The 14,302-nt window shown below is 52.7% G+C and overlaps 1 protein-coding gene across 1 annotated transcript in view; it reads left to right on the top strand.

The window, feature by feature from the left end:
- Positions 1–13,956, top strand: part of ARK2C (arkadia (RNF111) C-terminal like ring finger ubiquitin ligase 2C) — a 109,879-nt gene extending 95,923 nt beyond the window's left edge. Inside the window, exons 4-8 of the mRNA XM_002713515.5 lie at positions 2,272–2,401; positions 4,051–4,155; positions 4,423–4,518; positions 7,364–7,470; positions 7,901–13,956. Of these exons, the coding sequence (XP_002713561.1) occupies positions 2,272–2,401; positions 4,051–4,155; positions 4,423–4,518; positions 7,364–7,470; positions 7,901–8,018 (556 nt within the window). The 3' untranslated portion in view covers positions 8,019–13,956. The remainder of the gene's footprint in view (positions 1–2,271; positions 2,402–4,050; positions 4,156–4,422; positions 4,519–7,363; positions 7,471–7,900) is intronic.
- The last annotated feature ends 346 nt before the right edge of the window (positions 13,957–14,302 follow it).

Raw genomic sequence — 14,302 nt, 5'->3', positions numbered from 1 at the left:
GACCACCGTGCTCTGCGGATCCCCTTCCTGCTCCTTCTAGAATGCATCTTTATGCCAAAATCCCAGGGGCGGGGGGTGGTTGTGTGCTCACCTCATGTCTCCCTTCTCCCAGGAATCACAGCTCTGTACTGCTTATGACACAATGTCTGAAAACAGGTGTTTCATACATGCTGTTCTGTGTTCTGGGGGCTTGCAGTGGGAGAGTAAATCTAATTCCTGTTACCCCATCACAGCTGGAGGCAGAAATTCCTTTAATTTCTATTTTAATAAGTGTATTCGTTGAAGAAAGCAGGCTGCTTTTCCTGTAGCAACTTCTTTTATCTGGATTTTGTCTTACTCTGGTGGCATCATTTAAGATGCTCCCTGGGTTAACTCTGCTCCCTATACATTGGCACTTAGATCAAAGGTTGAACAGATTCAGGCTGAACTCCTTTTAAAAATCTATTTATTTTTGTTTGAAAGGCAGAGAGAAAGAGAGAGCGAGGGAGGGAAAAAGAGAGAGAGAGAGGCAGAGAGAAAGAAAGAGAATCTTCCATTTGCTTATTTGCTCCCCAGATGCCCACAACAGCTGGGACTAGGCTAGACCAAAGCCAAGAACCAAAAACTCCATTCAGGTCTCCAGGGTGGGTAGCAGGGACCCAAGTACTTGAGCCTTTATCTACTGCCTCCCGGCGTGGGTACTGGTGGGAAGCTGGATGAGAAGCTGGCAGGACTGGGCCCAGGCGCTCTGGTGTGGGATGCGTGTGTCCCAGGCGGGGGTTAGCCCACTGTACTGCAGTGCCCACCCTCGGGTTCAGCGTGGATTCTCGGTGAAAATCCTCCAGAGGTGGTGGTGTGTCCTTCTACCGGAAGGCACGCGGTGCCCGGCTGTCTCCTTTTGTGAGGTTGGCATCGATTGATGATCTTTGCCTAGGTCCTTTATTTCCTCAGGGACTGCAAATTGCTGACAAATAATTCAGTCATTCCGCCTTCATTTATTAGCTGGGAAACCTTTGTAGAGAGAAACTTCCCCTCATCAACCATCTAGTTACACTGAAGTGCAGTTAATAAAGGAGCGGCAAGATAAATGTTTGGTTCTTTCCCTTTATTTACTAGTTTTGGAAATGAAGTGTGGTTTCCCCGCATTCTTCTGAAAGGATCACTTTCCCCAGCGTCATTTCACGCCCGTGCATTCGCGCCTGTTTTTGCATTCCAGCGATGGAACGCTGACTATTGATGGCACGCTGTCCTAACCGCCCGCTGGGAGCCCCTCCACGGTGGTTCCTCTCCACGGTGGTTCCTCCATTACTGGTTCATTCCTCGAATGGCTGCAATGGCTGGGGCTGGGCCAGGCTGAAGCCAGGAGCCGGGGACCCCATCTGGGTCTCCCACATGAGTTGCAGGGGCCCAGACACTTGGTTCATCCTCCGCTGCTTTCTCAGGCGCGTTAGCAGGGAGCTGGATCAGAAGTGGTGTCGCTCCCCCTCTTCGTGGAGGAACGACACAGGACCCTGCATTGTTCTTTCGTCTGCTCGGCCCTCCCCGGGTTTGCTGCTGGTTCTTCCCGGGTTGGCTACTGTCCCTTCCATCTCCGTGGAAGGGCGGTTCCCCCTGCCACTTTCCCCACTTCCGCGGGGGAGCGGCACACCGCCGGCCGGTTCTCTCGGAGGCTGCTCAGATGTTCCTCAGGTGTTCCTTCAGATAGATGTTCCTGGTGCATGTTGTCTCTCTCCTCCTTTATAGTCCTCTTCCACCAATCCCAACTCTGCTACCCACACGCCGAGTACGCTGCTCTCCTCCAATCAGGAGCAGGATCAGCTCCTGCAGGTCATCACTCAAGTTGGCGAGAGGCAGCTGCGTAGAAGTTGTTACTCCCTTCTCAGCGCCATATTGTGGGAGAGCAGATGCATAGAATAAGTCTTAATTCCAGTAACAGTCTAGTCCGAGTTGCTCCCCACAAAGTGGCATGGCCAGGACCCAAGCCAGAGCTCCGATACAGGATGCCGACGTTGCAGGTGGCAACCACAGTGCGCCACGGCGCTGCACCTGCTCCAGCGGAGTTTTGATAGCTCAGTTTGATAGGATGTTTCGATCTCACCTTGCATACTTTCTCCCTGGATGTGAAATGAGCCATTTGCTCCTCTACGATATAACCCATGAATGTTGAAGTGGAAGTTTTCCAGTGCTTTTAGAAGTGGGGTTGGGAGGGGTGCGGGTGGGCCAGGCTGGGTCTTCCAGCCTGTCAGGCCGTAGCGGCCCATCCCCATGGTTCACCATGGCTTGTCCCTGCAGGGATCTCAGTGTGGACGCCGGCTTGAGTCCTGCTCAGTTCCAGGTGCGGCCCATCCCTCAGCACTATCAGCATTACCTGGCAACTCCTCGAATGCACCACTTCCCCAGAAACTCCTCCTCCACGCAGATGGTGAGTGACAGGGCTCTGCCAGGAAGCCCACTCCCCTGCTGCCCACTGGTGCCCCAGGTGGGCTGAGGCCTGCGGCTTCCCTCTGCCCTGGGACCCCCGGCTGTCTTGTGTCCCAGATCCCCTGTGTCCTGGCTCCTGGGCAGACCACCCGGCTCCCCTCCCCTCAGCAAGTGCAAGGGAAGGGTGTTGGGCTGGAACGTGCAGTGTGGCCAGTGTGGTCTCGGTGCGGGAGAGGCTCGGGGCTGCGTCGGGGAGGGCGGTTCTTGTACCTCCGATGACTTCCTTCAGCAGATTTCTTGGAGTGAGCACCTCCCCAGGACCAGGTTGGGTGTGGGGGCCTTTGGGCTCCTGCATTGCCGGCCACATGGAATGAAGAAGGTCCATTAAAGCAGCAAAAGCCCGATTGGAAATCTTATTTCCAGACACTCTGCTTTGCTGCTCTAGAGCATCGGTCCACCCTCCCTAACGTTGTCCCTGTTGTTTAACCGCTGGCCCCCCACACCGTCTCCTTGTTTGTATAATAAGGGGCTTAGGGTTCCATGGTTGGTGTGTGAAGCACCACCTGCTACGAATTAAAGAAGCAGACATTTGTTGAGTGTGTACCACACACGGGGCACTGATCTAAATGCTTCACATAGATGAGGTCATTTCATTCTTTCAGTAACTTTACAGGAAAGGGTATTATCCCCATTATACAGATTAGCAAACTGAGGCATAGAGAGATTAAGTAACTGGGCCTGGGACATGTGGTAGCTTAAGGGGCTAGGATGGAAACCTTGGCCCCTCTGAAAGCCAGGATCAGGAGAGGTGCCGGAGGCAGGCCCACACAAGCACAGGCCAGAGTTTGTTTCAGATACTGATACTGTGCTCAGTGTGGACGTTTTTGGCATTCATTTTGACTTTTAAAGAATACTGCTTTATAATATGACTTATTTCAATTATTCAGTGCCCCCTTAAATTCACCCTGGCCCTGGCCCAAGTCCTTAATGGCCTTGCTGCTCAGTGGGGCAGTGCAGCGTAGGGGTTAAAGAGAGAGATTCTGCGCCCAGCTGCCTACTTCTGTCTCTAGGTCACATAACTCAGCCAATTCCCTAATCTGTCTGTGCCTCACTTACTCCATCAGCCAAATGGGATAGAAATTGCACCTGCATTTTAGATCAAGCAAGATAATTCAGTCAGTCATGTGATGGGCTTAGAACAGGGGCTGCCATGAAGTAAGTGTCCAATTTTACCTCATTAAAACAATTTTATCTATTTGAGTGAGAGAGAGAGAGAGAGAGAGAGAGAAGCCTCCTGTCTACTGGTTCACTCTCCAAATGCCTGCAATGGCCAGAACTAGGATGGGTGCAAGCTGGGAGCCAGACAGAGCAGGATGCTGGGGTCGGCAGTTGGAGTCGGATATGGAACCGACACACTCCAATGGGGAACGTGGGCGTCCTGACTAGCATCTTACACACTGAGCTAAATGCCTGCCCCCCAGGCTTGGCTCTAGATAAGGAGCAGGGGACACGAGAGCAGGAAAGACGCCCCTCTGCCTGCAGCATCTCAGGGCGTGCTGGCTGCTGGTTGTGGGAGGAGGAGTTGCATGCGTGGCTCACCCAGCAGCCTGGAATCCTTGCCCTATCCAAAGCACTTTCTCCCTCCAACAGGTCGTCCATGAAATTCGAAACTACCCTTACCCTCAGCTTCACTTCCTTGCTCTCCAGGGACTAAATCCCAGCAGACACACCTCTGCCGTGCGGGAGAGCTACGAGGTATGTTGCTTTGTCGGGCACCACCTTGTAGATGGAGATGACGTGATGGTTCATCATCCTGTCTCCCCTCCTCCTGCTGGTGGGTAGGACATGGGTGGCAGAAGCCCCAGGGGTAAATGTAGGAAATCAGAAGAGGGCATGTGTAGAGATACTGCAGCCTTCCAGCCTCAGAGAAATTCTTCCTGCTGGCATCTTCCAGGGCCCCTCGTCTTTATTGTGTGTTTGTGCATTTGCTCAGTACACACGTCCGTATTTTGCTGTTTGCAGGAGCTACTTCAGCTCGAGGACAGGTTGGGAAACGTGACTCGGGGAGCTGTACAGAACACCATTGAGAGGTTCACCTTCCCCCACAAGTACAAGAAGGTGGGTTTGCCAGAAGCCTAGTCCTACAGTCAGAGGGAGAGGGCTGTGGGTCCGTTTGTCTGTTTGGCCTGGCCTGGCTGTCTGCAGAGGGGCACAGTCCACCGTCCAGAAGCTGTGACACCCTTCCAGGGTCTTCTTACCTGCCTGCGTCAGGTATGGTCAAGAGAGAAGAAGAGGTGCCTCTCATCAGTAAAGGAGAAGGGCTGCGTGTGTGAGTGCACACTGTGTGTGTTAGTGAGCATATGTGTATGTGTGCACGTGTAGGTGTGCAGGCAGGTAAATGTTTCTATCTGAGTGAGGTCAGCAAGAGGGAGTCCTGCACAGAAGGCTGGAATTGCCTTAGAAAAGAATTCCAAGTCCAAGCAGGAGTTTGCATGTACCTGACTGTGCATCAGGATTATCTGGGGAGCTTTTAAAGCCACAGAGCCACACAGGCTTTATCCTAAGCTTGCAGAGGTAGGCTCTCCAGAGTTACTGCCTAGGAATCTGAGATTTTAAAAACATTTTTAAATGAGAATAAATGAAAAACTTTTCAAGCAACCAAGATATCCTTCAATAGGTAAAAGATGAAACGTGGTAAATCTGTAAAATGGAATATGATTCCATGATAAAAAGTAATAAGCTATCAGGCCATGAAAAGACATGGAGGAATCTTCAGTGTGCATTACTAAGTGAAAATTAAAATGATATAAGAATAAAAATACAGAAAACTATATATACTCAGAATAGAAATATATGAAAAGAATAACTGGGAAAAGATTTGAAAATAGCATGTAAAATTAAAACCAAAAACATCAAAGTGTTTTTTAAATTTATTTATTTGTATGAAAGAGTTACACACAGAGGGAAGGAGAGGCAGAGAGAGGGGGAGAGAGAGAGAGAGGGAGAGGGAAAGAGGGAGAGAGAGAGAGAGAGAGAGAGAGAGTCAGAGTCTTCCATCCACTGCTTCATTCCCCAACTGGCTGCAATGGTTGGAGCTGTGCGATCTGAAGTCAGGAGCTAAGAGCTTCTTCTGGGTCTCCCACACAGGAACAGGGCCCCAAGGACTTGGGCCATCCTCCACTGCTTTCCCAGGCCACAGCAGAGAGCTGGATTGGTAGTGGAGCAGCCAGGACTCAAACCAGCACACATGTGGGATACCGGCACTGCAGGCGGCAGCTTTACCCACTACGCCACAGCGCTGGCCCCACATCAAAGTTAAAAAGGAAAATTAACAAAGTGAGAAAGTAATGGCAAGAAGAATAATATATTAAATAACATGCTAAAAGAATTTAAAGTTAAAAAAAGTTGCATAAATATTGAAAAGAGAGGAAAAGCCAGAAGATCTAAAAGATTAAAAATACAAAATAGAAGCTAGGATAAGGCTTGGAAAGGGAAAACAGTTTAAAGAAATAACAATTGCACATAGGCAAACCAGGAAGTGTTAAGCTGAAACTACTAAGTAAGAGGCAATCAGGAATACTGATGAGGAAAATCAAGAGGAAGCAGGCAAGTGGCTGAGTCTTGATGGTGTCTTGCATTAGACTTCCTCTTTTTTTTTTTTTTTCTTTAGCATGGCCAACTAGGAGAAGACCAGTCCTCCAATAAGCATAGCTGAACTCTTTAGCAGGCAAATCATCATCATAGTTGAAATCCCTAAAATGACGTGGGGCTATAGAAGTGATTCTGACTTCCTGAATTCTGGACAAGGGAAACTTACTGCAGAAGTGTGGCGTGGTTTGCAGTGCAGTGCATAGGGCTCGGCGAGGCTGAGAGCAGAAGGAAGCATTGGTCTTGTCCTTTCCAGCAAGGTTGTTGTACTCCCCAAATTACATCAGGCCCAGGGACTCCAAGCTAGGACCAGAGTAGGCAGACTTGGCGTCTGAGCCTGGCACCAAGGGCATCTCTGGGTGGAACTCCTTTTGTGGCTCTTTGCATTTCTTTCTTTGCAAACTGGCCTTTAAGTCCACTTGCCCGGAGAGGGGCTAGCACAGGCAGTTCGATTCCCATGCTTATCGTCAGACTATTTGACTGCACAGTATGGAGATGCGAACTTCTGATGGGCTGATCTCACATACTGCTTAGATTCCTTCTCCAGGATATGTACTAAGCAGCAGTGAGGTGCCTGCCACTTGGCCAAGTGTGGGGCGGTGTGTCAAGAAGGGAAGCCATTACCCACACCATTCGAGAACTTGAAACTTTCTACAGAGGCATGAACTATTCTCAGACAATTATCCTAGAATTAGAAATAGGAATATTAAAATCAACAAGTACACACAGAGTGCCTGCATGGTATCGAACCTCATGTTGGAGCTGGGGCTTACCTTGAAGGAACTTTCCGGAAACGCAGAGGCATCCAGTCATATATAATAATTCCTAGCAGTATGGTGCAAGGGACAGGCGTGGAGACCAAGTTTGCCTTCATTGAGTGCTTAGTGGCTAAATGAGTGGGCGTTAGTTGAGTGAGTGAATGATTGAATGAAGCCTGCTGGACCCGAGAGTGGAGGGAGAAGCCGTGAGGCAGGAGTCTCCCAGCCTGGGAAGTGTGCCAGGTGCAGCGGACAGCACAAGGGGGACAGGGAGCTGTCCATGCACGAGGCCCAGCTTTGCAAAGGATCAGTTAGGAGCTCAGTTCTTTCCCAAACTCTGCGCCCCTGGAAAGTGCCTGGTGCACAAAGATAAAGTCCACGTGGCCTCTTCCTCCCGTGGCTCCAACTCTGTCTTGGGGTCTCCTACTGGAGCGGCAAGGGGCAGGGGTTGGGAAGGAGAACTTAGAAAGAGAACGCCTTCCAGGGAAAGACAAGAGCCCCGGCCACCAGGTGGGTGTGCTCCGGCTAACCGAGCCTCCTCTCCCTGCCTCCCGTAGCGAAGACCCCAGGACGGCAAGGGCAAGAAGGACGAGGGGGAGGAGTCGGACACCGATGAGAAATGCACAATTTGTCTGTCTATGCTGGAGGATGGAGAAGATGTGCGGTAGGAGAAGCCCTTTTGACCGACTCTCTCCCTTCTCCCGGGGGTACTGGAGACCGACCACTGTGCTGGGTGCCCGGGGCTAGGGGTGCAGGTTTGCATGGGTCTGTGATTGCTGCTCTGAGAAGCCGCCTGGTGCCAGTGCTCGCTGTGTGGGCTTGAGGCCGAGTGTAGGAGGGCAGGATGGTGTTTGGCTCGGATGGGTCTAAGACAAAGCCGTGGCTTTGTTCCAGGCTGATCCGAAAGAGCTTCGTGGAGGAGGAGGATCCTGAGGCTCTGTGACTTGTCACCATTCCTCCCTCCAGAGCAGGCCTTCCGGGTCTCTCTTTGGCAGGTGGTCCTGGGTTGCGTGTCTCCCGGTCCCCTCGGGGTCCCCGACTCCTGGCGCAGCCCTGCTGCACCGCTGGCGCCTGACTCGGGCTCTCTCTTCCAGACGTCTGCCCTGCATGCATCTCTTCCATCAGCTGTGTGTGGACCAGTGGCTCGCCATGAGCAAGAAATGCCCCATCTGCCGAGTGGACATTGAGACACAACTGGGAGCCGACAGCTGAGGGAGGAATTAGCCAGTGGACACCCCGTTTCCTTCACCAGGCCCCCCCACGGCCATAGCCCTTGCAGCCAAACTTTGCCTTCTGAGCCATTTGACGTAGAGGAAAAACCTGCAAGCACATTTTGTGGACCGAGGAGTTGGTGGTATCCGTGTTTGAGGGAAAGCAGGGGGTGGGGAGGACTCCCCTTCCTCCCCCCTCCCCTCCCCCCGCCATCCAGAAGGGCACCGGCCTCCATCCTCCTAGCTGCGCGGGAGGGAGGGAGCTGGCCGTGCCCAGAGCCGGGGTGGGAAGGGGGCACCCAGGCTGCTGGGAACCTAGCTGTGAGCCCGGAGGTCCTAGCTGACAGAGCGGCCCCTCGATCCCCTCCTCCGTGGGACTGTGTATATACCTCTGGACCACGTAGAAATCACGTAGGGGTCTCTAGCTATTTCTGTGGGTGACAGCCGGAGCATGTTAGCTTAAGAAATGTCGTGTGTGGTGCTCTCGTCATCTTGTGGTGGACAATGTCGCTATTCCGAATCCGCACCAAATATTTCTCATGGAGTTTCTTGTTTTGGTGCCTGACTGAACCAACCAACGACAGCCCCAATCTTCCTGTCTTTATGAGAGGAGAGGAAAAAGCAATCCAAGGTGAAAAAAAAAAAAGCCAAATCCTGTTTACCGTGAAAAGGGATTTTTTTTTTTCACCCAGGTTGGGAGGTAGGGGGAGAGGGGAGGGTCTCATTTTGTTGTTATTTTTGTTTTTTTTTTCCTTGGCTTGTGTTTTTTCTCATGTTTACAGTGCACGGAAGGGAATGGGGTGGACTGCCTGGAAGAGGAGCGGGCGGGGGCTTAGGGAGCCTCAGAGGGGTTCAGCGAGGGGAGGAGGTAGAGCCGGAGCAGGCGAGGGGCTCACGGTGACTGCGGGGGCTGCCTGTCCCAGGGCTCATCTTCCTGGGCCCGCTGTCCCCTTGTTCTGCACGGAACCTGGGAGGGCACAGCTCCCAGCTGTAGCAGCACCTCCGCTTCTGCAGCCAGAGCCCATGCTCACGCCGACTCCTTCCTTTAGCCGGGCTCTTGCCCTGTCACAAAGAGGCAATGTAGCCACTGCCTCCCTATGCAAAAAACTAGCCAGAGACACAGCGAGATGGCATAGGTGATGGACAATTGGTCTTGGCCGAAGTGCACTTGGCTAGCGCTCAGGGCCGAGGTCAAGCACCATGGACCTTGAGGGGGAACCGGAGCTACCCCCGAGATGTCCTGATCCCGTCCCTCGGAGATGACCATGCTGGCTGAGTCGGGGAGCCCCGTGTCCCTGGCCTCTTGTTCCTTCTCCGATTCTTCAATAACCTTGGGCCAGTTCCTTTCTTCCTCTGTGCCTCAGCTTCCTTCTCCTTCGAGTGGGGAGAAACACCAGTGCACCCCCCTTTTCTGCTCCCGCTACCTCACCTAGGCCTTGTGAGGATTCCTGCTCTCTGCCCAGCACACCTGTGCTTAGTCCTGGGAACCCCCCAGAGTATAGGAACGGGCGAAGTTCCCAGGGACAATATACAGTGTGTCTCAGCACCGCCACCTCCCCAACGATTTTTCTGAACCCCAAAGAGAGCAGAGAGATGGGATGATGGAAGACTGGGGAGGGAAAACCCACCAGATTCCCACTCAAACACCACTTTCTTCATCCACACGTGGAGAACACCAGGCCAGAGGGAATTCTGGGATCTTCCTGTGCCCATCACCCGCTTCCTCCTCTCCCCTGGCTTGCACTGCCTTCAAGGTCTTCCGCTGCCCTCAACCCCTAGCCCAGTCTCAAAGCCCTTCTATCGGTAAGACTGGGGATACTTAGCACGTATAGGAAGACATTCTTGTGCTAAAGGAAGTTTCAGTTGTATCACTGCTACCAGGATCCAAGGGTACCAAATGACAGGGAGCTCATTTAGGGTTGAGGCAGAGCCTTGTCACACGGCTGGCGCAGCACACATCTGCAGGCACAGGTGGTGGGCTCTCGACAGGAGGCTACGCTGAACAGCATTCAGAGGGACGTCTCTCCAGCACCAGTATCCTGGTGTTTCATAAAATCTTTATTGAGTGCCTGCCGGGGCAGGTGCTGGGAAAGACAGCTCGAGGAAGACAATGTCCCTGCCTCCAGGCATTTGCAGTCTAGCTGGGGAGACCTGCCGCATCCAGGGGTGCAAAAACGTGAACAATCTCAGAGTCAGGGCTGGGACCAGCAAGCATTACCTTGTCCGATTCAGTGACGGTAGCGTGTGAACGCTGTCCCCAGGGCTGCAGGCAGAGAGCAGAGGGCAGCTGAGCCAGGGTTTCGGGGGAAGCTAGTTGCTAACAGACACAGGAAGTTGGGAATTCTCCTCCATCCTCCCCAGTGGCTGGGTCAAGACCAGGACCTCAGAAGATGACGCTGGCCTCAAGGAAGCTGGGATGGTGTGGGGAGGTCACACCACCTTAGCCCAGCCTGCTTGCTTCCGAGGCTGGTCTGAAACACTGCCCAGCAGAGGAAGGCAGGAAGGAGACGGGGATGGAACCAGAGCTGGTGTCCTAGGTTCTAGCCTTGGCTCTTTACTGACAGCGAGGGCAAGGCTAGGACCCCACCGCTCCCCTTGTCTCTCTGGGCTTGTTTCCTCAGCCGTGACACAAGGAGGTTGGACTGGCTGCTTGCTAAACTTCCTTCCAACACCCACACTCTGGGTTCTCCTGACACCCACGCATCTTCTTTCAAGTCAGTAGAGCTGTGTGCCAACGAGGCTGTGCAAAAGGACTTTCTTGGGCACAGACACCTGTGCCAGAGGCCAAGGGCACCATGTGAGTGAGAAAGTAGGACCGGGTCCCCTCCTCCCTCCCAATTTTCTGCAGGCTCCCTGGGCACCCAGGCTAACATTAGGGACTGGGCGGGGGATAAGCAGATCCTGAGGCCCTCTCCCATGCCCTACTCTCTGGGGCCCTTGTACCCTGCAGGCAGGGACTGGAGGGGATGTGGGCTCAGAGTCTCCCCTGCCCCTTCCCTCGGCCATGCAGCCCTTTGGGTGGGAAGAGAGGAGCAAGCTCGGGCTCTGCTCCCTCAAGGCGCACCCCCCACCCCCATTGGTCTGGGAGCTCCAGGGCGTGGAGAAGAGGCAGGATCCGGCCTCAGCATCTCACATCCACCACTGCAGGAGGGGACACCACCCATACTCCTCCTTCTGCTCAACTCAAGGGACTCAGACCCCTTCTTGACTGGGACGCATGAGTGCCTTCTGGGGTGAGAGCGGCCCCAGGGTTCAAGTTGGGCCTCCTAACAGCAGCCATGGCTGCAGCGGGTCCACCGTGGACGCCAATCAATCAACCCAACGCGGTGAGCCTGGCTGGAGGCAGACAGAGCGTGGGCGGGGCCGCGGGCTCCCCCTCCTGGCCAGGACCCCCAGTGGCGCCCTGTCACCCCTGCCCAGGGTGGCATAACTCCAGCTCCTCTTCTGCAAATGTTCCCGGCCTCCGTGCAAGTATTCTTAACTCTACGCCTAATGAACAAGCACAGTTTTTTCAATGGTGAAAAAAAAAGCACCAGACTTTTTTTTTTTTTCCTGAAAAAAATCCCCCAAGCCCCCGCCTGCTGGCGGGACAAACACTCCCCGCGTGGGGCTGTAGCAACGTCTGTCAGGTCCCCTCGTGTTTCATCTCCTGCGCGCGTAGAGCAAATGCTAGAGCGATTTCAGCTGATAGAAAAACAAAAATGAAAAAAAAAACACAAAAAACAAAAAACATGGCACGTTGCTAGTTTACAGGGTTTTGTGAGTTTAAATGCCTTATATTTAACAATCATAATTTATGACTAACTTGTAGATATCGTGGGTTCTTATTTAATTATTTTTATAGTTGTTTTGCATTTTTAATTATAATTTATTTATTTAGAAAGGATACTAATTTTTTTTATTACTCCTATTACCTCATTTTGGCGTTGTTTCTGGGAGTGGAATGCTTTGCATGCAATGGTACGATGACAAACAACTATGAATACAAAAAAATTTAAATAAAATTCCACGAACTTTATTTCGTCCGAACTATCAGGGTGTGTGATTGCAAGCTGTCCTACTGTGGTGCTGGCCTCTTTGGATACATTCCATACGAAATGCAAACCTTTGATTCTGTACGCTGTGACCTAGTAAAAAACTCCAATATAGTGACTGTATTTAGCACATATATGAATATGATTTGCACTCGTCAGCAGACTGGGGTAATCCTTTCACTTGCTACCCTTGGCACTCCTCCCCCTTGTGAACCTGCTCCCCCCTCCCCTCGCCCTTCCACCACCTCTGCCCACCCAGCCTCTCTCCCCGGGATGCACTAGCGGTCATTACTTGCACCCAGCTTCCGCCCTTCTCTGGTTCTGGAACGAGAACCCAGCAGGAGGACCTGGAAAGCAGAGAGCCTGAGTTATTAGCATGAGCTCTGGACTGGGGAAGCTAAGTCGGTTCTATTGCTGACTTCCCTGTGACCTTGAACCAGGCGCTTGGCCTTCTTGGGCCCCAGTTTTCCAGGCGGGGAGGAGGAAGGTGGGCTGTGCTGAGCCAATCTCAGAGAGAAGAGAGGGAGAAAGAATGAGAGAAGTGGGAAGGAAGCGCCAGAGGAAGAAGGGACCAGAGAAAGCAGGCTGAGAATATATCCAGCGGATGCGCTTAGCGCAGACACGAGGAAGGATTTTTGTCCCTTTAAATGCAGATTCCTGCAGGTGACAGGGAGGCCCTGGATATGAGATTCGGCCTTTCACAAGCTTGGGGTGGTCCCCAGACAACTGAGCTGAAGTCCGTGGGGATGGGGTAGGTAGAAGCCCCAGCTGTGGTGTCTGGGATTGGCCCCTGCCCCCTGCATCTCCTAGAACCTTTGTTGTTGGGTCTGCCGACGACATCCAGGACACGGCGGTAGGAGCCTTGGTCTCTCCTGCCCACCATCGCCTTCCCCGCTGCCTCTGCTCTGTGGAGGACAGAGGGTTCCGGACTCACTGCCCCTGCGATGCAGGGATGCAGAAGCCTGCGAACGGGGGCATCAAAGTCTGGCACAGTAATGAGCCCCAGTGCCTTTGAGCCAGGAGGAGAGGGAGGAGCCGTGGACTGGGCGGTGACCCTGCAGCTGCCTCCCCGCCCTCTCCTTCCTTCTTCCCTTCCTTTCAACTTTCGAGCTCAGAACTCCATCCTCTCCCTTTTTTTTTTTTTTTTTTTTTTTTTTTGCTTTTCGACATCCCTGCCTTTGCCTGCTGGGGAAATCCACCCCATGGGAGGCTCTTTGGGAATGGTGCTGATGTGAGGAAGAGGAGACCTAGGCTCCCCATGCTGCTCCATTGGGCTCGCATGGCTGGCGGGGCCAGTGGTCTGCTCCAGCCTGGCCATCGCGGCCCTGCCGTGGGCTTCCTGCCTACTGCCTACCCAGCTGCCCCTGCTGCCTCCACACTGGAGCCTTGCTTTCCCTGCAGACAGCCCGTCCCACTGCCCAATGGCAAGGCTCCTGGATGGGCATGCCTTACGCTGCTCTGAGTGGGAAGGGGCCCTGTGCCCTCGCTGGCCCGTGCCCCTCCTGTCCCCAAGCCTTCCTCCCCCGCCTCCCCGCCCCCTGCCCCTATATCCCAGCCCCACGGCAGGCCTGGGGTATGGCTCATTTCTCAGCTATGGAGTCAGCTGCACCAGGCCGCTGAGGGGTCATTGGGTTGCCCCTGGCAAGTGAAAGGATTATCCTCGGTGTTGATTGTCCTTTTTTGTAATCCTCCTGCTGTTCTGTTCTGTTGTGCTGTGCAACATTTTGCTACATAGACTATTTTATAGCAGAAAGCTAGAAGAATATTTATTATGAATATTAAAGCAATAGTGCATCAATGAAAAGGCGGAGACATTAGGAATTGTGTAAATGCTTAGATTCACTTTTGGTGGATTTTTTGTACTTTATTTATAACTAATAAAAATGAACTGCATTGCTAACTACACCTCACGTGCACAGGGTGTTTGTTTCTACGCAGACCCAGAGTCCTGGCCCCATCTGATCCCTTTTTTGCCACTTTCCTTCCTCCTTCTCCTCTGCCTTCTCTGCTCCTTCTCCTCCTTCTCCTTCTTGTCACTTTTTCTAAATTTATTTATTTATTTGGAAGTCAGTTACACACAGAGAGGCAGAGAGAGAGAGAGAGAGAGAGAGAGAGGTCTTCCATCCACTGGTTCACTCCCCAGTTGGCCGCAACAGCTGAAGCTGCGCCGATCTGAAGCTAGGAGCTTCTTCCAGGTCTCCCACGTGGGTACAGGGGCCAAGGACTTGGGCCATCTTCTACTGCTTTGCCA

This window comes from Oryctolagus cuniculus, chromosome 10 (assembly GCF_964237555.1).
Source record: "Oryctolagus cuniculus chromosome 10, mOryCun1.1, whole genome shotgun sequence".
Lineage (NCBI taxonomy): Eukaryota > Metazoa > Chordata > Mammalia > Lagomorpha > Leporidae > Oryctolagus > Oryctolagus cuniculus.
The sequence above is the reverse complement of the archived record's forward strand: the minus strand, read 5'-3'. Positions and strand labels throughout refer to the sequence as shown.